This window comes from Thamnophis sirtalis, unplaced genomic scaffold (assembly GCF_051295495.1).
Source record: "Thamnophis sirtalis isolate CommonGarterSnake01/CBP01778 unplaced genomic scaffold, rThaSir2_p1.2 scaffold_17, whole genome shotgun sequence".
NCBI classification, from domain to species: Eukaryota; Metazoa; Chordata; class Lepidosauria; order Squamata; family Natricidae; genus Thamnophis; species Thamnophis sirtalis.
Window position 1 is genome coordinate 832,221 of NW_028261397.1, and position 21,679 is coordinate 853,899.

A 21,679-nucleotide genomic window follows, 5' to 3' on the forward strand; every position below is an offset into this window, starting at 1 on the left:
ACTCCAGTCCAATGGTTGTCCGGCCTCTTCTGAGCAACCTCCAGGGATGGAGCACCAACATCTGGGGGCCAGCTGTTCCCCTGGTTAATTGTCCTCATTGTCAGGCAAATGCCTCCTGAATCCCAGGTTGCTTCTCCCTTGGATTAGTTTCCACCCGTTGTTTCTCGTCCGGACTTCAGGGGCTCTGGAGGAGAGGTTGACCCCCCGTTTCTTTGGGGAAGCCCCTCAACTATTGGAAGATGCTATCGTGCCACCCCTGGTCCTTCTCCTTTTTTTAGACCTGCCCAATTGCAGCAACAGATCTTGATATATTTTAGCCTCCAGTCCCTATAATCCTCTGTTGCTCTGAACAAGAGGCAGAGCCCCCCCCCTTTATCTACCCACCATCATCCCCCCCTTCGCCCCCCCATGGCTGGCCATCAGCACCTTGGCTGGCTGGAGCCCTGCATGGACTCAACTGCCACCACTGACCCATCACCTTCGATTTCTTCTGCCCCTGCTCGCCCCTCCCTGGAAGGACCCCCCAGGACTGACCATCCCCCGGGCTCTAGCAACAAGGCCCCTCTCACCTTCAGCGGCAGGTATTCCGGTAGACTGCCCCTGGGCTTGGGGCTCAGCATGCCTGAGTTTCTCTTTCCTTGGAGGCTGTGGTTTGAAACCTCTGCCCCCAAAGGCGGCTGGGCCGAGACACCGTTAAGGCAGGGGGGTTTATGCCAGGGGGCAGACCCAAATGAAGAGGAGACAAGACAGCCCAAGGGATAACCCCCTGGGGAGGCCGCCTCCCTCGGCCTGCTCCTCCAGAGAAGGGAGTCCAGGTGCCTCAGGGCGGGTGGGGGGCACCTGCCCTCCAATCCTCACCTTGCCTCTTGCATGGGATTGCAGCTAAACCTCGGCCGACTGTTCGCAGTTACAACAGCGCTGGCAAAAGCGACTTTATGACCGTTTTCAGAGTTATGACCGTTGCAGCATCCCCGGGGTCATAAGTCGGGGGAGGGGGGGTTGGCAAGGTTGCTCATATTTATGACGGTCGCAGGGGGCCTTTTGCGACCCGACAAGCGAAATCAATGCATGAGCAAAGATTCACTTAACAAAAGATTCGTTAAACCGCTGTGGTTAAGAAAGGTCGTAAAACGGAGCAAAACTCACTTAACAACGGCCTTGCTTAGCAACAGAAATCTGGGGGCTTAATTGTGGTTGCAAGTGAGGACTCCCTGTATTGATCTGACCTGCAGGCTGTCTGTCTCACCTGGAGGCATTATAGACTTTAGATTAAGTTTATATTACAAGTCCCAAAGGGGCTCCCCCCCCCCCCCCGCAAAAGAGGCAGCTGGACTTTCTGGATTTTTCCTTTCAAGGCGTTTCGCTTCCCATCCCAGAAGCTTCTCCAGCTCTGACCGGATGGAGGGGAAGGGAAGGATTTATGCTCCTTGCAGACGGCTGGTCCTTTGCATCCTTTCAGAGGGTCCTTGAGGCCACCTGGAGGTTTATCTCTGTCCTCAGGGTCACCCGAGTGGGACAAATAGGGGTGGAGCCTCCTTGGAACTGCTGGAAGGACTGAGTTGTGGGCTGGAGCTCAGGAGGATCTTCAGCCAACACAACATACAACATACACACTTAAAACCCAAGAACACGCCAAGGCAGGAGCTTCTCCACCCCAAGGATAAAACACCCAGACACAAACCGAGCAACGTGGCATACGTTGCACAGCGCAGTGAGCCATGTGCAGATCTGTACATTGGGGAAACAAAACCACCCCTTCACAAACGCATGGCACAACGTAGCAGAACAAACTCAGCACTTCCACCTGCATTTCAAAGCCAAAGGCCCCTCTTTTGATGACTACGAAGCCCATGTTTTGGACAGAGAGGACCGCTGGTTTGAAATGGGGGTCCCAGAGGCCATCTATGTCAAATCTGAACAGCCCCCTCTCAATAGAGTGGGGGAGGGATACAAACTCATCCGTCTCCAGTCTACAACTCAGTCCTTCCAGCAGTTCCAAGAAGGCTCCACCCCCATTTGCCCCACTCAGGGGACCCTGAGGACAGAGATAAACCCCCAGGTGACCTTCACAACCTGATAAAAGGACGCAAATGTCCAGCTGTCTGGAAGGAGCATCAATCCTTCCCTTCCCCACCATCCAGTCAGAACTGGGGAAGCTTCTTGGGTGAGAAGAGAAACATCTTCAAAGAAAAATCCAGAAAGTCCAGTTGCCTCCTGAAAAAAGCCCCTTTGGGACTACCAGGACCTGGAGGACGGAGAATCTCTACAGATGTTTAGCTATGCAATTTGGGATGAAGACCCTTGGGATGGTTGTGGGAGGAGGAATGGATTTCCAGAGGGGGGGAAATTGCAGACTAATAGGAACCATTTGCACCACTCCGGTGACCCTGAGGACAGAGATAAAACCTCCAAGTGGCCTCAAGGACCCTCTAAAAGGATGCAAATGACCAGCTGTCTGCAAGGGGTTTCAATCCTTCCCTTCCCCTCCATCCAGTCAGAGCTGAAGAAGCTTCTTGGATGAGAAGAGAAACATCTTCAAAGAAAAATCCAGAAAGTCCAGTTGCCTCTTGCAAAGAGCACCCCTGGGGCCCACTGAGGTCGGAGAATCTCCCTGGAGATTGAGATGACAAGTCTTTGTCATAATCCGTTGTCCAAAAGAGCCCAAGAGCTTCAGCTTCACCCTCCTTTTCTTCCACCAGCACAAGAGATGCCCAGTCCCTCCCAGTTGGAGAAACCTCCAGGGGCACTGAGCATGCCAAGCCCAGGCACACGGGTCCAGAGGCCCAGGGCTGCCCACTCTGGTCTCCCTCCTCCTCTGCTTGCACCCCACAACCGGCGGCGACCCCGACATCGAACCAGACAGTCACTTCTGCCCCGCGCAACCCCCTGCCCGTCTCTTTGGGGCCAAGCCTTCCTCCTTCGTACCACCCCCACCCCACCCCACCCGTGCCAGTCTGGAGGGCTGGCAGTGCCGAAGGACGAGCGAGGGACTGAAAGCTTCTTTTTGGCTTCACTTTATTTATTTTTTGTTCCTGAAGACAAAAAATAAAACGCGAACAGTGAGAGAGGGGAGAGAAGAGCCCTGGGAGAGGAGCCAACGCATGGGAGAAGCAGCCATGGAGGGGACTGAAACCAGCCCAATCGGAAGGGGTGGAGGGGGGGCTTCTCCGTTCCTTGAGCCTGCGCTTGGGGGTCGGCGCCAGGGAGAGACCCCTCCCCCCTGCAAGGAGACCCACCCAGGCCCACTTGCGGGAGGATGGAAGGACCCTTTCCTGCTCCTGGCTGACGGGGAGCCAGAGGAGAAGTGTTCACCAGATAAAGGCCTCAGGGGGAGGGGGCAGGAGCAGTGGAGAGGACAGTGGACATGGGGGACCAGGACAGCCCAGTTCCCATCCTGAACTGCCCAGGAAAACTCTCCTGGGGGGACCCAGGGCCCTGGATACGAAATCCCAGGTAGACACAGGAGGGGGCAAAAGAAATAGGAGGCAGGGGGTTTCGTCTCGGGGAGGGAAAGGATGCAGACTAACCCTGCCCTGCCCTGCAGCGGGGATGCCCACCTCCTTGGACCCAGGGCAGGGGAGGAGGAAAGGAGACCCCGGCTTCCCAAGACAAGGCCGAGCGGATCTTGGCTAAAACTCCATTTCCCAGGGCTTCAATTCGAGGGAGGGTTTCCTTCCAAGCAAGGCAGGATGGAAGGGTGGGGGGATGGAACCTAGAGCAACCCACCCACTCCAAAAGCTGGGCCTGAGCAGCAGGGGGGGATCTAGTCCTCTCCTAGGCCAGTGTTTCTCAAACTTGGCAACTTGAAGATGTCCGGACTTCAACTCCCAGAATTCCCCAGCAGTGGTTAGGACAGTGTTTCTCAACCTTGTCAACTTGAAGATGTCCGGACTTCAACTCCCAGAGTTCCCCAGCCAGCATTCACTGGCTGGGGAATTCTGGGAGTTGAAGTCCGGACATCTTCAAGTTGCCAACGTTGAGAAACACTGGCCTAGGCTAACCGTGTGGTTTGGACTCTCAGGCAGAGACCCCCGGGGGGCCAATTTACGGAGGGACGATACTGATCAAACGCCATAGACGAGAGACAATTCAGCCCTCCCCCCCTTTTTTGGGGAAATTTTTGTTATTTTTTTGGGGGGGGGGAGGCAAAATAGAAGCCCTTCTCCCCCTGCCCTGGGGCTCCTACACGGAAACAAGGCGGAAAGAATCAATTGGGATTTTGGTGTGGGGGGAAACCAGGCATCCTGTTTTAAGGCAACACAAATGGAGATAAATCCATGGGTGGGGTGGGGGTTTGACAAGGTGGAAAGCCTCTCGAGGGGTGTGTGTGATGGGGAGCGGGGGGGTGGATGGAAGGCCAGGGAAGCACTTCCGGGGTCAAAGACAACAGAGATCTGACCTGCTTCTGGGTTCTCCATTTTAACGACGAAGGCGGAAGAGTCTCCAGCCAATGAGGACGTCCCTTTAATGGGGGGCAAATGTGCCCTTTAAAAAATAATAATAATAATAATCATATTAATGATGGCTGAAGGGTTTTTATTTTTTGCCTCGATAGCTCTAGTGCGTAACCCATGCTTGTTAAGGAGAACTGGAGGAGAAGCTGCGTTAAGGCTTGAGTTGGTACCAAAGCTCCCCCCAGCCCCCTGCGGGGAAGGGGGAGGGAGGGAGGGAGGGGCTGCCTCTCCCCCCCCCCCCAGTGCTAACTCAGACCCAGGCTCCCAGGTCACATTCACACAGGATACATTACAGGCCCGAGTTCACAGCAGCCGTACAGTGATTGCTTTAGCCAGTGTTGAGAGAGAGAAAGAGAGAGAGAGAGAAAGAGATTCCGGAAAGGCAGCTGGAAGATTCCTTCTTTTTTTCAACTCCAAACTGGACCGTGATCATTTGGGGGGGGGGGATAAGGGGGGGCGTGAGGAGGGAGGGGTCCTATCCTTTGCGAAGGGGGGGCTCAGGGCGTCAAATGGGACTCTTGACACTGCTGGGCAATCTTTCACCCAAAAGATTCCCACCCACCCCCAGGATAAGAAATATGGTGGTGGTGGTGGGAATCTGAAGATCACCCACAGAGCTGCACCCACAGTGGAGAGGTAGTCCTCTTCTTACAACCATTCCTTTAGCGACGGTTCAGAATTACATCGTAATTTTTTGGGGGAAAAGGCAACTTAGGAAAAGTCCTCACACTTATGACCGTCGCACGGGACCGAAACGGGTGCCCTTCAGCAGATGGCGACGACTGCCGTGTCCCGGGGACCCTTTTGCGACCTTCTGAGGAGGCAAGTCAGAATGGGGGAAGCCAGATTCACTTAGTGACTGACTTCCCAACCGCCGCGACTTGCTCAGCTGTGGCCAAAAAGGCCCTATAATTGGGCGGGAATCACTTAATGACACAGAAATTCTGCCCCTCCAATTGCAGTCATAAGCCGAGGACTACCCACATCTGCCCCTCGGGGGTGAACTGTGGGGTCCCCCCGGTGCTCCCTGAGCTGGGTTCGTTTCCTGCAGACGTCTCACGACCCGACTGGGGAACATCCTCCGGGCTCCTGGGTGTGTGTGGGGGGGTTGCAATATTGGCCCAGCCGCCCAGAGGAAAAGGTTCCCCCAAAGGCCTCCATTGCACCCCAAATTAGCTGGGGAGAGAAGGGGGTATCTTAAGGAGGGGAGGGGTCCTGCTACCTTTCTCTCTTGGGGTCCTCTGTGCTTTGGGGGAGGGGGGGCCTAAGGGACTCCCAGGGCGTTTCTTCAGCCAAGCCCCTCTCCCACCCGCCTGGCAAGAGGGGGCAGAACGAGAGGGGCCCGCAGCTCCGCAGAGGCTTCCTTCCCGGGAGGGGGGGGGAGCTGCTATGGGGGGGGGAGGGAGGGGGCACCCAAGAAGGGAGATTCTGCATTGGCTACAGGCTGGCAGCAGGGAAGGCCTGGGGGGGGAGGGGGGAGAAGGGGGTCACCCAGAAGGTAGGGAGCTCATCTGGATCGTTTCAGCCGCGGGCGAGAATGATCACGGCCGTTTGCCAGTTCAAAAAGGAGAAAAGAGCCACCTGCCAGCCCAAACTACCCCTACAATCCTCGCCAGCTCCGAGCGAAAGTCACCGGTGCCACTGCCGCCCGCCTCATCTGTACCCGGGGTGCTGGAGGTGAAGGCCGCAGCTCTCGCCGGGCTCGCGCCCTCGGCTCACGGAAGTGCGGGCGGCTTTGCTCAGCGGCGCCCCGCCCGGCTCGCGCAGGCAGGACCGGTGGTAGTCCTGGTACTCCATCGTTGGCATCACGCTGCCCGGGCCGGGCGCCCCTGCCCCGGCTCGGCAGTGGGGGGCGGCCGTGCACTCCAGGGCAGCCGCCCCCATCGTCTGCAGTCCGCCGGCTCCTCCTACGCCGCCCCCGTGGAAGGGCAAGGGCAGGTCCTGGGAGCCCGAGCTGTCACTGTTGGGCGTGGGCAGAAGGTTATTCCACAGGGGAGGCTGGAAGTAGTGCCCGTTGGTGAAGGGCACGGGGCCGGGCAGGCCATTGATGGGGGGCGAGGGGGTGGGCTTCTCCAGGGCGGCCTTGGCTCCGTACGGCTGGCCCATGCACAGCTCCAGGGCGTAGCCTGACCCTTTCCCGGGCAAGCCCTGTGTGGGGGGCAGCTCTCGGCCGGGGGGCTTCCCCATGGGGGCCGAGGGGCCGATGGCCTCGCCGCACATCTGCTGCAGATGAGCCAGCTGGTGCTGGTTCCAGGCTGCCAGCTGCTTCATTTCGCTTTGGTACGCGGGAGGGCCGCGGCCCACGCCGCCCATCGGCATCCCCAGGGCGGCCGCGGAGGGCGGGACCGGCGTGTGGTGGTCGCCAGGGTTGACCATGCCGCAGGATGGTAGGGGCGTGGGGACGTTGTGAGCAGACACCCTGGTGCTGGCGCTGATCAGGAGGTTGCGGCTGATGGGGCTGGGGTTGGCGATCTGTCCCTCGCAGACTGAGGTAGCGCTGGTGCCCATGTGCGCCTGGCAGAACTGGCTGATCTGGTGCACAATGCTGCTCAGGTCCGGGGGCTGGCTCTGCTGCAGCGTGGCAGCCATGGAGAGCGGGATGGTTGAGGTAGAGACGGTCACATTCGGAGGGGCGTCGGCGTCGGCCATCTTCCTGCCCAGGTGCATGCCCACCAGCGGCGGGGGGGGAGGCTGCTGCTGCTGCGGCGGCAAGTGGTTGGCAGGGTGCTGCTGCGGCGGTGGCGGCTGCAGCTGCTGCAGGCCGGGGTGGGCCACGTTCTGCGGCGGCTGTGGCTGCAGGCCGGGGGGCACCCCCTGAGAGTGGAGCTGCTGCAGGGCCTGCTGGCGGGCCAGCGCCTGGGGGTGGGTTAAAGTGCTAGGTGCCGCGTAGGGGACCGAGGGGGGGTTCATCATGGCTTCCGGCAGCAGGCGGGTGCGCTTCCCGTCAAAGTCCTTGACGACCCCTTTGGCCGGGGACCGGACGATGGCCAGGAGGCCTGTTCTCACGGAAGCCTGCGACGGCGGGTAAGGGCTGTACCTCTGCGCAGAAGTGTCCAGCCCGTTCACAGTACGGCGCAGGTGTTTCCGCTGAGGGACCTTGATGCTGTTGGGGAAAATTTTGATGGTCAGAGGGTGGTTGGCTACCTTCTTAGCATACGCGTCCAACTCTGCTGGAGTAGGGTGCTGTGCGGCTCTCATTTTCTGTGGAGGGTCCCCTGGTTGGGGAAGGGGGGGGGAGAGAAAGTCAGAGAGACAGAGAGCGTGGAGAGAAAGGGAGAGAGCGAGAGAGACAGAACGAGAGAGAGAGAGAGGGAGAGAGAGAGAGAAGCCATCAACACCAACTGAGCGAGCAGTCAGCGTTGGCTCTTCAGAACCTCAGAACTGCCCGGGGCCGAGCTTGAAAGAGGGGGGGGGGCTCGGGGGGGAGCTCGACCCATATAGGGGCTCGGCGGGGTACGGTTAAAAAAAAAAAGCAAGGAAAAAAACCCCCACTGGCATGTCTGAAGCGCCAACGGTCACGGGGGAGACCCGCTTGTAACCTCTCGGTATTTGGGCTGTACCCTTGGGACCCCCGTGGGGTGAAAGCACCCTCCTCCTCAGGGGGCCTCTGGAAATCTGGATACCCTGAAGGGGCTGCAAAGCCACCAGGTGCTCAAGGGGGGGGGTTGGTTTTTTTCCTTTTCCAAAATAAGCTAGCTATCGCGGCGCAGTGGTTGGAATGCAGCATTATAGGCGGATTCTGCCCACTGCCAGAGGTTCGATCCTGACCGGCTCCCGGTTGACTCAGCCTTCCATCCTTCCGAGGTCGGTAAAATGTGGACCCAGATTGTTGGGAGCAAAATGCTGACTATGTAAACCGCTTACAGAGGGCCACGAAGTCCTGTGAAGCGGTATGTAAGTTTTAAATGCTATCGATTCCTTCCTTCCTTCTCTCCTTCCTTCCTTCCTTCACAGTGGTTAGAATGCAGTATTGCAAGGTTAACTCTGCCCACTGCCAGCAGTTCAGTCCTGATGGGTCGAAGTTGTCTCAGCTTTCCTTCCTTCCAAGGTCAGTAAAATGGGGACCCAGATTGTTTGGGGGCCAGAAGCTGACTCTGTAAACCTCTTAGAGGGGGCTGGAAAGCACCGTGAAGGGGTATATAAATCTAAGGGGTTTTATTGCTCTTAATGCAGCCGGTGGCCCCCAGAAAGGGACGGTTGTCTCATTGTAGTGGCCGAAGGACCCCCTTTCCCTGAACTGAGCAGGCACCCTAACCCCCACAAGTCAAAGGGAAGAGCTGCTTCGTCTAGAGTTCCAGTTCTGCGACTGGTTTGCCAATCAATGCAAGAGTTCCCTTCATCCAGGAAGTGCAGGCAGTTCTTGACTTACAACTATTCATTTAGTGACCGTTTGAAGTTAACAACAGCACTGGAAAAAGTGGCTTATGACCCTTCTTCACACTTATGACCATTGCAGCATCCACATGCTCAAAGTTCTGGCAACTGGTTCGTATTTATGACGGTCACAGTGTCCCGGTGTCTTTGTCTGTGTGTGTGTGTGTGTGTGTGTGTGTGTGTGTGTGACATGATCCCCTTTTGCGACCTTCTGACAAGCCAAGTCAATGGGGAAGCCGGATTCACTTAACAACCGGGTTACTGACTTATCACCGGCAGTGATTCGCTTAACAACTGCAGCCAGAAAAGTTGTAAAGTGGGGCAAAACTCACTTAACAAACGTCTCACTTAAGGGCATGAACCTTGGGCTCAATCGTGGCCGTTAAGTCAAGGACTAGCGGTAGCCATCCCATCCCAGGAAACGGGGCAAAACCAGGGAAGGCAGCCTCTTTGGGAATGTCCTGGTTAGAGGAATATCTACATGTTGGAATACATATTAGAATGCATTTTGTATTGCAACGACTACAGAATTATTTAGCCAGTAGAGGGCAGTGTTTAGTCTGCATCTATGGTTATTAATCTATGGTGTCTCGATGTTCTGAGGAGAATTTCCTGTTTCCTGTTACAGTAAAACAGTTGAGCAGTAAAGCACATGTTGACTGTTCTCTTTGTTCTGCGGTGCTTCATATAAAACAGAATTCCTAACGCTACAAAACTACGACTTCCCTGCTGACCCTCGTTCTTGTGAAGTGGGGCCAGCAAAAAGAAATAAAAAGAATTGGAGAATTCTTTTGGGAGGGATGCCAGGACCACCGAGTGTCTCTGATGCGTGTTTCTCAACCGTGGCAGCTTGAAGAATTCTGGGAGTTGAAGTCCAGCCATCCTCAAGCTGCCATGGTTGAGAGACACTGCTTCCAAGTCTCATTTTGCAAGGTGGCACATCGAACCTTAACCCTTAAATCTTCTTCCTTGGATCGCTTTTGGGGATCAAAACCAACTCCCCGAGGTGCGCCTAAGACCTACTGGGGGACTAGTTCCGCCCTCGACCACCCCGGTTTAATTCTCCCTCCGCCCCCGCCCCCAATCCCCAGGGCGTGCGGTCAAGATGCAGTCCGAAACTCACATTTCTGAAGCCCAGTGTTCATCGGGTAAGGAAGCAGCTGGAAGGAGCGGTCGCCTGGTCCCGGCAGGCAGGCCAGCATGGCAGGCGGCTGTTAGCACATGGGGTCCTGGGTCCTCTGCGCACTGCAAAGAAACACAGGTGTGACAGGTGAAATTCTCCAGAAGAACCTCAAGGGGTCCTTGCCAGCAGCCAGAGATTGAAGATGGACATGATTAAAAATATGGATAGGTGGACCTCGACTTAGTGACTGTTTGAAGTTACGGCGGCACTGAAAAAAGTGACTTATGAGAGTTTCCACATTTAATGATGTGAAAATTCACGTGTTCAACATTCAGAGGCTCGGCAAATGACTCGTATTTATGACGGTGGCAGTGTCCTGGTCATTAAAACGTTCTGATCAGCAAAGTTAGCGTGGAAGCCGTGTTCACTCCGCAACCGGGTTACCCTTCAGCAACTAGAGTGCTTCACAACTGCGACAGGAAAGACGGTAAAAAGGGACGAAGCTCACTTAACAAGTGTCTCTCTTAGCAACAGAATATTTTGGGCTCAACTGTGGTCAAAGGTTGCAGGCTGTGTTCTTACTTCATTGGGTCTCTACGCTTGAGCACAAGTAGTCCTCGGTTTATGACCGGTTGCTCAACAACCATTCACGTTCCGACAGGCCAAAGAAAGGTCCCAGTGATCCGGATTCAAAGTTCCGACGCCCCTGGTAGACGGTGGGTTACGGCCACAATGATGGAGCCCAAATTTTCTGTTGCCAGGTGAGACAAAATGAGCTTTGCCTCATTTTACAACCTTTCTTGCCACAGTTGTTAAGTGAATCACTGCAGCTGATCAGTTAGTGACCCGGTTGTTAAGTGAATCTGGCTTCCTCATGGACTTTGCCTGTCAGAAGGTCGCAAAAGGGGACGACATGAATTTGGGACACAGCAATGGTCATAACTGTGAAAAACGGCTGCAAGTCACATTTATCAGCTGCGCTATAACTTTTGAACCGTCATTAAATGTGCTGTTGTAAGTCGAGGACTACTCGCAATTCCTGTTCTCCTGGTGGCTTCTTTCCTCCTAGGGTGAGGGAGGGGCTCCGATTCTTAGCATCCAAGACAGGACGGAGAATGTAAATTCCAAGTGTGAAAAATGGTCATCAGTCGTTTCTTTGCATTCCTAAGGCAGGACTAGAACTCGTGATCTTCTGCTTCCCAGTCTGGGGCCTTGACCACTAGACCCAACTAGCTGTTTAATCTATACTGAATTTAGAGTACCATGAAATTCCTAAACGGGATGAATGTTTGCCGCTGTAATTTTCCTGGTTTCGTTAAGAAATTGCAATTTGCTAAGAAGGAGAGACAGTGGGGTGCAGTGGTTAAAGCCTCAGGTGAGCAGCCAGGAAGCCATGGGTTCACAAAGCCAGCTGGGTGATAGTAGTAGCAGAAGTAGTATAGCCTTTGTCGTCATTGTACAGAATAAATACAACGAAATTGGTGAGGATGCCCTCACTCTAGACCGAAAGAGGGTTTACGTTGCCTGAAATGACATTTTATTTATTTATTTGTTAAATTTCTAGGCCGCCCAAAGAAAGAAAAAGAAAAGCAAAATAAAAGAATAATTTAAAAATTCCCAACACGCATACATTTCTAATCAGGGCTGGGCCTTTACAATGAGGTCAACAGCCCCAGGCCTGCCGGAACAGCCAGGTTTTAACAGCTTTGAATGCCTTGCAAAATAAGTATGTGGAATCTTGCCTTGACCTGTGTTAGAAGCACCTTCAAACTACATATATATATATATAGACATATATAAGACATATATAACCTCCAACAGCCAGCAAATAAAACAGGCCTAAGAGGAAATAAGGGTGTCTTTATTTCTCACTTCAACCTTGGCTGATTTATCTAAATTTATCTGGTCCAGATAAGCCGCAACCTTATTCTACAGAATAATAATTCTTTTTTTGACTTCCTTTAAGATGCAGTATTTCTCCCTCAAACTTGCAGGAATATTTGCAAAAAAAACTAGACTTTTTTTTTTTTAGTAAGATGGCAGAGAATAACTTTATACTGCTGTGCTCGACTGCCAGATTACGTTTTTTAATTGGTGAATTATATAATGCTGGCAATCGAATCGCTCCGCTTCATTAATTACCCAGGCACTTTAAAACCACAAATTGCGCATTAACTAAGGCTGAATCAGAAAATTACAAGAATCGTAAAAATTTATAACCTGCTTTACAGTAACTCCCCCCGGGGGAATGGAAAGGATTCTGAACATTTTAAGGGAAATTGTTTTGAGACGCCTAGCAAAGAGAAGGAAGTCCCTTCAACCAAAATAATGGAGCATAAATCTGCATAAAAATTAGGCTGCAAAAAGGAATCAACCAAACATTCCTGATCAGCAACATCATGGAAACCTCACTCTGGTTCCAATACAGGCAGTCCTCGATTTACAACACTTCATTTAGTGACCGTTCAAAGTTACAACGGCACTGAAAAGACTTACGACCATTTTTCACACTTACGACTGTTTCAGCATCCCGTGGTCACGTGATTTACAAAGGGGGAACGACACAGCCTTAAATCCTATACCTGTATTCAAATTAGAGCCAAGGTGGCGCAGTGGTTAAATGCAGCACTGCAGGCTACTGCTAGATCAGCAGGTCAGCGGTTCAAATCTCACCGGCTCAGGGTTGACTCAGCCTTCCATCCTTCCGAGGTGGGTAAAATGAGGACCCAGATTGTTGGGGGCAATATGCTGACTCTCTGTAAACCGCTTAGAGAGGCCTGAAAGCCCTATGAAGCGGTATATAAGTCTACTGCTATTGCTATTGCTATTATTTTTGTTTTACACAGGTCAGAAAGTGAGGGGAGCCAAATGTCAACTCATAGCTGCCATGGTGAGGAAAGGGGGGAAGTGCGTTCCACGCATACCTTTGGCTAGTGTCAGATCCCAGATTACTGCAGGCTTGTGAGGCATGCACCTCATTGGAGAATGTGATTTATGACACAGACTGAGGGGAGGGAGGAAACAGGGCCAAAGTTCAGCCATAATTAAAATGAGGTCAGATCTGACTGCAATACGGAATTGTCGAAATGGTGTTCCTAATAAATGACTGGATTTCTTTTGAAACTTGGCTCGAGGGTCATGAATTAATTAGGGCATCTTTCGGAAACTTGACATCAGCCACATAACGATGAGCACAAACACACAACCCACAAACTCTCTGACCGATACACAGTGTGTTCAGAAAGACCAGCTGCTAAACTAGAACCCATGGCAAAAGGACTCGGGGTCGGGACCCACAATTCACCTCTTTCCCATGAGCCCCAACTGCAGGATCAAAACTGCCTGCTCACTTAACCCTGCCATCCTATTTGCAGAGACTGCAGGGAGTCCTTGATTTATGACCACAATCTAACCTAAAATTGCCATTGCTTAGCCAGGCGGTGAGTTTTGTCCCATTTCGTGACCTTTTTGGCCGCGGTTGTTGAGTGAACCATCGCGGTTGCGAAGTTGGTAACACGGTTGTTGAGTGAATCTGGCTTCCTCCATTAACTTTGCTGGTCAGAATAGCAATAACAATAGCACTTGTATAGTGCTTCACAGTGCTTTCCAGCCCTCTCTGAGCAGTTTACAGAGTCAGCCAATGGCCGCCAACAATCTGGCTCCTCATTTTACTGACCTTGGAAGGACGGAAGGCTGAGTCAACCTTGAGCCCGATGATGAGACTCGAACTGCTGGTTAGTGGGGCAGTTAGCCTGCATTGCTGCATTGTAAACAGCTGCGCCACCATGGGAAGGAAGGAAGGGGGAGGGAGGAAGAGCAATAGCACTTAAGACTTATATACCACTTCACGGTGCTCTACAATGTTGGCTCCCAATGGTGGCCCTTCCCTGTATGCGCTCTGTAAACCGTGACTTGACTTGTGAGGGGAACTGGGGGGGGGTTCTTTCTCAGCTAATCAGAGGTGGCATTCACCCAAACCGGTAGCGGGAATCATGGGTTTCCGCCCAGGATCTATGCCGTCCTATTTAGGCACTTTTTGAGGCCGGGCGCATGTGCGGAAGGCGTGCATGCACCCACAAAGTGAGCAGGCCCAAACACAGCAAAGCAGTAGTAACAAAATGTGAAACCAACCGCTGCAGCTACCACATTTTTCGGACTATAAGATGCACCGGTGTATAAGATGCATCAAGACTTCAAAGAAGAAGAAAAAAAGGTTTTTGTCCTCTCCAGCCCCCAGGAGCACTCTGCAGGCTTCAGCAGGGATGGGGGATTGGGGGGGGGCAGGCAAAAATGCCCCATTTTTGCAAAACATGGACAGAAAACAGTCCAGCCCTGCTGAAGATGCACCAACATTTCCATGCTCTTTTAGGGGGGAGGGGGGGAAGGTGCGTCTTATACTCTGAAAAATACGCTAATTATGATGTAAAATTTACAAGAGGCCTGGGACCCAGATCTTGGTTGGAAGAGGGCCTGCGAGGAAAGACAAGAAGGGATGGCTAGAGAGGTCTGGAGGTGATGGGTTACGTTGTCAGCCAGAGGTGAGGTTGAAAGCCCCACTTCCTGAAGCTAAGAATTCGAAATGGCTTTCCAGTCCTGGCAACAAAACCACTCAACGGACGGATGATTTCACCCCCTGGGGGGTTGGGTTGCAGGAAGCTGCCAGAGTGTGCGGGGAGGGGGGGGGAGTGTTCCAGCTCCCTCCATTTTGCAGGAGGAATAGCGGAAAGCAGCCTTCTTATAATGAAAAGACATGATGGCATCCTGCAGCGTTCGAGGGGCTATTGGAGAGGAGAGGGGGAGGCAGGTTCTTCTCCGAAGGTCGGACAAGAAACAAGGATGGAAACTCATCAAGGAGAGAAGCAACGTAAGGATAAACTTCCTGACAGCGAGAAGAATTAATCAGTGGAACAGCCTGTCACCAGAAGTTACGGGTGCTTCAATAATGGAAGTTTTTTAAGACAAGACCAGACAGTCCAGAATGATCTCCGGCCTCCTGCTTGAGTAAGGGGTTGGACTAGAACAGTGTTTCTCAACCTTGTCAACTTGAAGATGTCTGGACTTCAACTCCCAGAATTCCCCAGCCAGCGAATGCTGGCTGGGGAACTCTGGGAGTTGAAGTCCGGACATCTTCAAGTTGACAAGGTTCAGAAACACTGTCCTAACCACTGCTGGGGAATTCTGGGAGTTGAAGTCCGGACATCTTCAAGTTTGCCAAGGTTGAGAAACACTGGACTAGAAGATCTCCAAGGTCCCTTCCAACTCTGTCACTTCAATAGGGGCATCTAAGGGGCTGCCCCAAAGAAGGGGGCACCGATTCTCTAAAGGACACCTGAAGGGCCAGACAAGAAGCAACAGATGGAGACTCATTCAGGAGAGAGGCAACCTAGGAGAAATTCCCTGACGCCGAGTATAACTGACCAGGGAACCGCTTGCCACCAGAGGTTGTGGGTGCTTCATCACTGGAAGTTTTTAAGAAGAGATTGGACAATTGTTTTGACAATTGGTACATTGTAGTCCTTGAGTTACAACCATTCACTTGGTGACTGTTCAAAGTTACAGCGGCACTGAGTGACTTGTGATCATTTTTCACATTTAAGACCGCTGCGACGTCCCTGTGGTCATGTGATCAAAATTCAGATGCTAAGACAAACATCTCACATTTATGACGGTTGCAGTTTCCCAGGGTCACGTGATCCCCTTTTATGACCTTTTGATAAGCAAAGTCAATGGGGAAGCGGGACTAACTTAACAACTTCAGTGATTCACTTAACAACTGTGCCAAGAAAAGTCAGAAAACGTGGCAAAAACTGACTTTTAACAAATGTTTCACTTAGCAATATAACTTTTGGCCTCAACCGTGGTTGTAAGTCGAAGACTGCCTGTATGGGGTTTCCTGCTTGAGCAGGGGGTTGGACTAGAAGACCTCCAAGGTCCCTTCCAACTCTGTCATTCTGTTTATTTCAGGCGGCAAGAAAGAGAAACCCAGACTCCATTTGGCTTCCAGCTTTTGCTGATTGAAGAAAAGCTGCCAGGGATCAGGTGACTCATCCCGTTCTGACTGCTCCCTTGCAACAATTATTCAGGATTTAATGGCACATGACGTCCCTCCTTCCTATCTGTCCCAGCCTCCGAAATCTTAAAAAAAAAAAACCAGCAGGGGGACGTCAGGCAGTTATCAGCAATCAATACTGACTCGAAGGGGTCCAAAAATAAAATTCATAAAATGAAAGTACAAATGGGAGGGGGCTGGTGGGGAGGGAATCATTCCTGATAAGTGAGAATCTGCCGGCCTGCTTCCCTGGGAGAGGCCCAGCTGTTGCACCGATCCTGCCCTCTGGGCTCCCAGCCCCTCCGCTTCTCCAGCGGCAGTTCGTCCTGAAGAGAGACGGGACCCTCGCCCCAGAGGCAGCCTCCGTACGCAGGTAGTCTTCAACTTACGGCAACAAAGTTGAAAAACGTGACTTATGACCATTTCCCACACTTATTGCATCCCCATGGGGACGTGATTTATATTCAGATGCTTGACAGCTGACTCCGTGTCCTGTGTGTATGTGTGTGTTGCGTGATCCCTTTTGCGACCTCCTTGACAAGCAAAGTCGGGGGGGGGGGAACCAGGTTCACTTCATATTAACATTGTCGAGAAAGATCGTAAAATCTTTCACTTTGTGGTCGCAGGTCAAGGATTGGGAAGGCCTGAGCACCACCCGAGTCTTGCCTCCACCAGGCCCAACTTTTGACTCCGATCCTTCCCGGAAAAGCAGAAACGGCCGTCAGCCGAGGGAGGGACAGGCGGCTCCGAGAGAGGAAACGGGGTGGAACTGGCTTTTCCAGCCAAGCCCCCAAAAGGCCTCAGAGGCAGGACAAGGCCGGAGGGGCGAGCGGCCCTGGGACAGAAACGGCCTCCAATGACCAGATTCACACCCCTGCAGGCCTTTGGAAAGGGGGGGGGAAGCTTTGGCTCTCAAAGGCTTGGTTTCGGGATGGGGGGGGCAGGTAAGGCAGATGGGAGGGGTGCATAAGATAAGCTCTGAGTCTGAATCGGGAGACCCCTGCAAGGCCCAGGAGGAGGAGGAGGAGGAAGCAGCTCTGGGAAAGAGGCCCTTGCCCCCCTCCCACTGCCAATTGGGACAAGGGGGGGGATATTCCTCCCTCAACTGAGGCAGGGAGGACGCCCCCTCCCGCCAGAGGAGGGGAAGCTTTTGGGGGAAACCCTTCAGCCACCTCCCCAGCTCTCCTGGATCAAGGCTTCATTCTGGCCCAGGAAGCAGCTCTGGGGGAGGAGAAAGACCCCCCCCCAAACTCCCTCCCAATGGGGGCAGGAAAGACCCAATAGACCACATAAGGGGGGGGGGAGAACCAATAGGTTTTAAGTATGGATCTTAAACTGGGAAGCCCCCCCCCCTTTCCTGGATCAAGGAACCCCACCGTTGTTTTATTCTGGACCCCCCCCCCGCAAAGAGGGCCAGGAAAGACCCGCCGAGCCTGAAACACCACCGTCCCGGCTCCTGAACTGGGGGCGGGGGACGCTTCTCCCCCCCCCTCAGGGCTTCATTCTTGCCCAGGAAGCAGCTCTGAGGGAGGAAAAAGACCCCCCCAATCCCCCCAATGGGGGCAGGAAGGAGCCCCCCGCCATAGTAGGGGAAGAAGAGGGAGGAGCTTTTGGGGGGAACCCTTCAGCCCCCCCCCGCGACCCTCTGGATCAAAGCTTCAGGAAGGACCAGGAAGCAGTTTGGGGGAGGAGAAAGACCCCCCCCAAGCCCCCCAATGGGGGCAGGAAGGACCCCCCGCCATAGTAGGGGAAGAAGAGGGAGGAGCTTTTGGGGGGAACCCTTCAGCCCCCCCCCGCGACCCTCTGGATCAAAGCTTCAGGAAGGACCAGGAAGCAGTTTGGGGGAGGAGAAAGACCCCCCCCAAGCCCCCCAATGGGGGCAGGAAGGACCCCCCCACCATAGTAGGGGAAGAAGAGGGAGGAGCTTTTGGGGGGAACCCTTCAGCCCCCCCCCCCAGCCCCTCTGGATCAAAGCTTCAGGAAGGACCAGGAAGCAGTTTTGGGGGAGGAGAAAGACCCCCCCCCAAAAAAAACCCTCCCCTCCAATGGAGGCAGGAAGGGCCTGGGTTGCAGCCGGATGGCCGCCCTTCCTGCCTCGCCCTCCAGGCCTGCAATCCCCCCCCCAACACACACACAGACGCCCCCCAGAAGAGCCCTGGGGAGGGGGGAGGGGCAAGGCGGCCTTGCCAAAGGGGAGGGGGAGGGGAGGAGGAGCCCCTGCCCCACTCTGCCAGGGGGCTCCGGGGGGGGGCTGGGAGAAAAGCAGGGCCTACTGACACCCCCCCCCCCAGGAAGCCCGCGAAGGGAAGGCCTGTGAGAGGGGGGGGCGAAAGGCCTAGTGGGGGGGGCAGCTGAGGCCGACCCCCGGGGGGGGAGAAAGAAGAGCCTCCCCCCCAGTCTTAGAGGGATGGGTGAGGGTCGCGGCGCCCCGGCCCGCTCACCGTGGGAGCCTCCGCCCGGCCCTCATGGCGGCGCCGCTTTTCTTCTTCTCCTTCGCCGCCGCCGCTGCCGCCGCCTCGTCACCCCTCAGAGCCGGCTCGGCCGCTCCCTCCTGCGCATGCGCCGCGGACGCCCTGCCCCCTTTCAAGGGGAAGGTCAGAGCGGAGGGAGAGCGGCGCCACTTCCGGCGGCCTCGAAGATGAAGAAGGAGGAGGCGTGGAAAAAGGGGAGGCCCGGCCGGCCAATGCGGGAGGAGGAGGAGGAGCAGAGAACGGGTGCCGTAAACGCCGCTCTGGCTCCACCCACTGTCTCGGCGGGCGAACTGCAGCCAGAAGGCCGAATGGCCACTCTGCGCACGCGCGCGAGGGGGGGGGGAAAGACTTTTGCCCCGCAGTCGGGACATCTCGACGCCTTCCGCCACCCAAACCCCTCCGGGGGCTCCGGAGACATCAGGCCGAGCTTCTTACTTGCGGCCCCGGCCTTTAAATCCCGATTTGAAAGCTCCCCTCCGGCACTTCCGCATTGGCTTCTAAGCCAGAGGTCTTCAAACTGGGCAACTTTTAAGGCAGTGTTTCTCAAGCTTGGCAACTTGAAGATGTCCGGACTTCAACTCCCAGAATTCCCCAGCCAGCGAATGCTGGCTGGGAATTCTGGGAGTTGAAGTCCGGACATCTTCAAGTTGCCAAGCTTGAGAAACACTGTTTTAAGGCTTGTGGACTTCAGCATTTGCTGGCTGGGGAATTCTGGGACTTGAAGTCCAGACATCTTCAAGTTGCCAAGGTTGAGAAACACTGTATTAACAACTGCAGTGATTCACTTAACAACTGTGGCCAGAAAGGTCCTAGAACGGGGCGAGAACTCACTGAACTGTCTCGTTTAGACACAGATGGTTTGGGCTCGATTGTGATCGTAAGTCAAGGACTAATCTGAATCTTGACTTTAAAATAGGACATGGAGTTAGGATACTTTCTCGTTGCCTGAAAATATGTCCTTCTATAAGGCATTTCCCCCCCCAACCACTTTGATTTTAAAGGAGATGAACTCTTGGGGGGAAACGAACCAATGAAAGAAAGTCTTAATTTTTGAAAGGCCTCTCTATAAAATCCCATTATTTTGCCACTAAGCAAAACCAACCTGTCTCCCAAGTCCTTTTTACTTAAAGTTTATTCATAACTGCTCTTCTCTCTGTGCAGCGCAGGAGCAGGGAAGGCGGAGCGAAGGGCTTCCTGTCCTCTGGGCAGCCAAACTGAACTGGACTGAACTGGTGCCAATCAACAGCCTGTCTGATTAATCATTCCTTGAGGACATTTCATCATTGCAGGCCTCCCCCCTCCGTTTTAGGGCTGGCTAATCTGGCAGAACTGCTTTCAGGATACAATAGAATAAGGAAAGAAGGAAGGAGAATAGAGTAGAACGTAATAGCAGAGTTGGAAGGGACCTTGGAGGTCTTCTAGTCCAACCCTCTGGCTAGGCAGGAGACCCTACTGCCACACATCTCCCAACGGCCGATAAGATCCCACAGATTGGGCCTCCCTCGGATGCCGTCAGCCGGACAGTGTTGGCTGGTGGGCCCTCGGAGGAGAGCCTTCTCTGTGGCTGTTCCGACCCTGTGGAATCAGCTACCCCCAGAGGTCCGGACCTTGCCCACTCTCATGGCCTTCAGGAAGGCTGTTAAAACTTGGCTGTTCCGGCAGGCCTGGGGCTGTTGACCTTGTTGTAAAGGTCCAGCACCGATTAGATCGAATGAGTGTTGGGAATTTTAAACTATTCTTTTTATTTTTCTCTTTTTTTTCTTTCTTTCACTTTGTAAGCCGCCTGGAGTCCTTCGGGATTGGGTGGCCTATAAATTCAATAAATAAATAAAATACCATTCCAGACAAATGGCTATCTAACATCTTCTTAAAGACTTCCAGTGTTGGGGCATTCACAACTTCTGGAGGCAACTTCTGTTCCACTGATTAATTGTTCTCACTGTCAGGAAGTTTCTCCTCCGTTCTAAGTTGCTTCCCTCCTTGATTAGTTTCCACCCATTGCTTCTTGTTCTGCCCTCAGGTGCCTTGGAGAATAGCTTGACTCCCTCTTCTTTGGGGCAGCCCCTGAGATATTGGAAGACTCCCATCATGTCTCCCCTGGTCCTTCTTTCCATTCAACTAGACATACCCAGTTCCTGCAACCGTTCTTCGTGTTTTAGGCTCCAGTCCCCTAATTTTCTCCTAAATGGAAAAGATTTTACATCTGACCAAGACGAGCTGAATCCAGTCAGCTCTGCACCCGCAGATTCCAGTTGTGCACATCTGGGACACACACATGCACACAAACACACCCCTTAAGTGAGGTCAGAGGCTGTGTGGAAGGCAGCTCCCTTGTAAGGCCACCCCCTTAAGGATTATCCGCCCTGCAGAGTGCAATACTTTGAATTCTTGGCCTCCAGAGTTACGTTTCCTAGCATCTTACTACTGTAACACGCTCTGGGGCAGCCCTTGAAGAGTGTTCGAAGATTTCAGCTTGTCCAGAACGTAGCCGCGCGAGCGATTGTGGGTGCACCTCGGTTCACCCACGTAACACCTATCCTCCGCGAGCTGCACTGGCTCCCTATTGGTCTCCGGATACGCTTCAAAGTGCTAGTCGTTACTTTTAAAGCCCTACGTGGTATCGGACCTGGGTACTTGAGAGACCGCCTCCTGCCAATCACCTCCCAAAGACCCATTAGATCCCAGATTAGGCCTCCTCCGGATTCCATCTGCCGGCCAATGTCGGCTGGTGACTCCTCGGGGGAGGGCCTTCTCTGTTGCTGCTCCGGCCCTCTGGAACGAGCTCCCCGTGGAGATCCGGATCCTCACCTCTCTCCAGGCCTTCCGAAAAGCCGTTAAAACCTGGCTGTGTCGGCAGGCCTGGGGCTGTTGAACCATCCAGCCCCATTCAAGGTTACGACTGTTGTAGAATTTTAAATTGTTTGTTTTATTTTATTTTTTGTATCCCTTCCCCTTTTTTATTGTGAGCCGCCCTGAGTCTCTCGGGAATAGGGCGGCATACAAACCCAATAAAATCCAAATCCAATCTTTTCAAGGCCGGCTTTTTCTAAGGAGGGAGGTCGGGCGCTGAGTTCCTTTGGCCACAGGACCGGCCAGCCTTGACCCCCCCCCCCCCAGGCTGCTTCCTGTGTGACAAGCCTCATGAAACAGAGGCAGTCCTCAACTTATAACCATTTATTTAGCGACAGGTCAGTTAACAGCAGTGGCT

General features: G+C 53.6%; 1 protein-coding gene across 1 annotated transcript; it reads right to left on the bottom strand.

Annotated features, from left to right (window-relative positions):
* Positions 1-5,080: 5,080 nt before the first annotated feature.
* On the bottom strand, positions 5,081-18,573 carry FAM222B (family with sequence similarity 222 member B). The gene is made up of 3 exons (XM_087702810.1): positions 18,442-18,573; positions 9,952-10,073; positions 5,081-7,669 (listed from the first exon to the last, which is right to left on the bottom strand). The coding sequence occupies exons 2-3, from the start codon at positions 10,028-10,030 to the stop codon at positions 6,108-6,110; spliced, it is 1,641 nt and encodes a 546-aa protein (XP_087558936.1). The 5' UTR covers positions 10,031-10,073; positions 18,442-18,573; the 3' UTR covers positions 5,081-6,107.
* Positions 18,574-21,679: the final 3,106 nt, after the last annotated feature.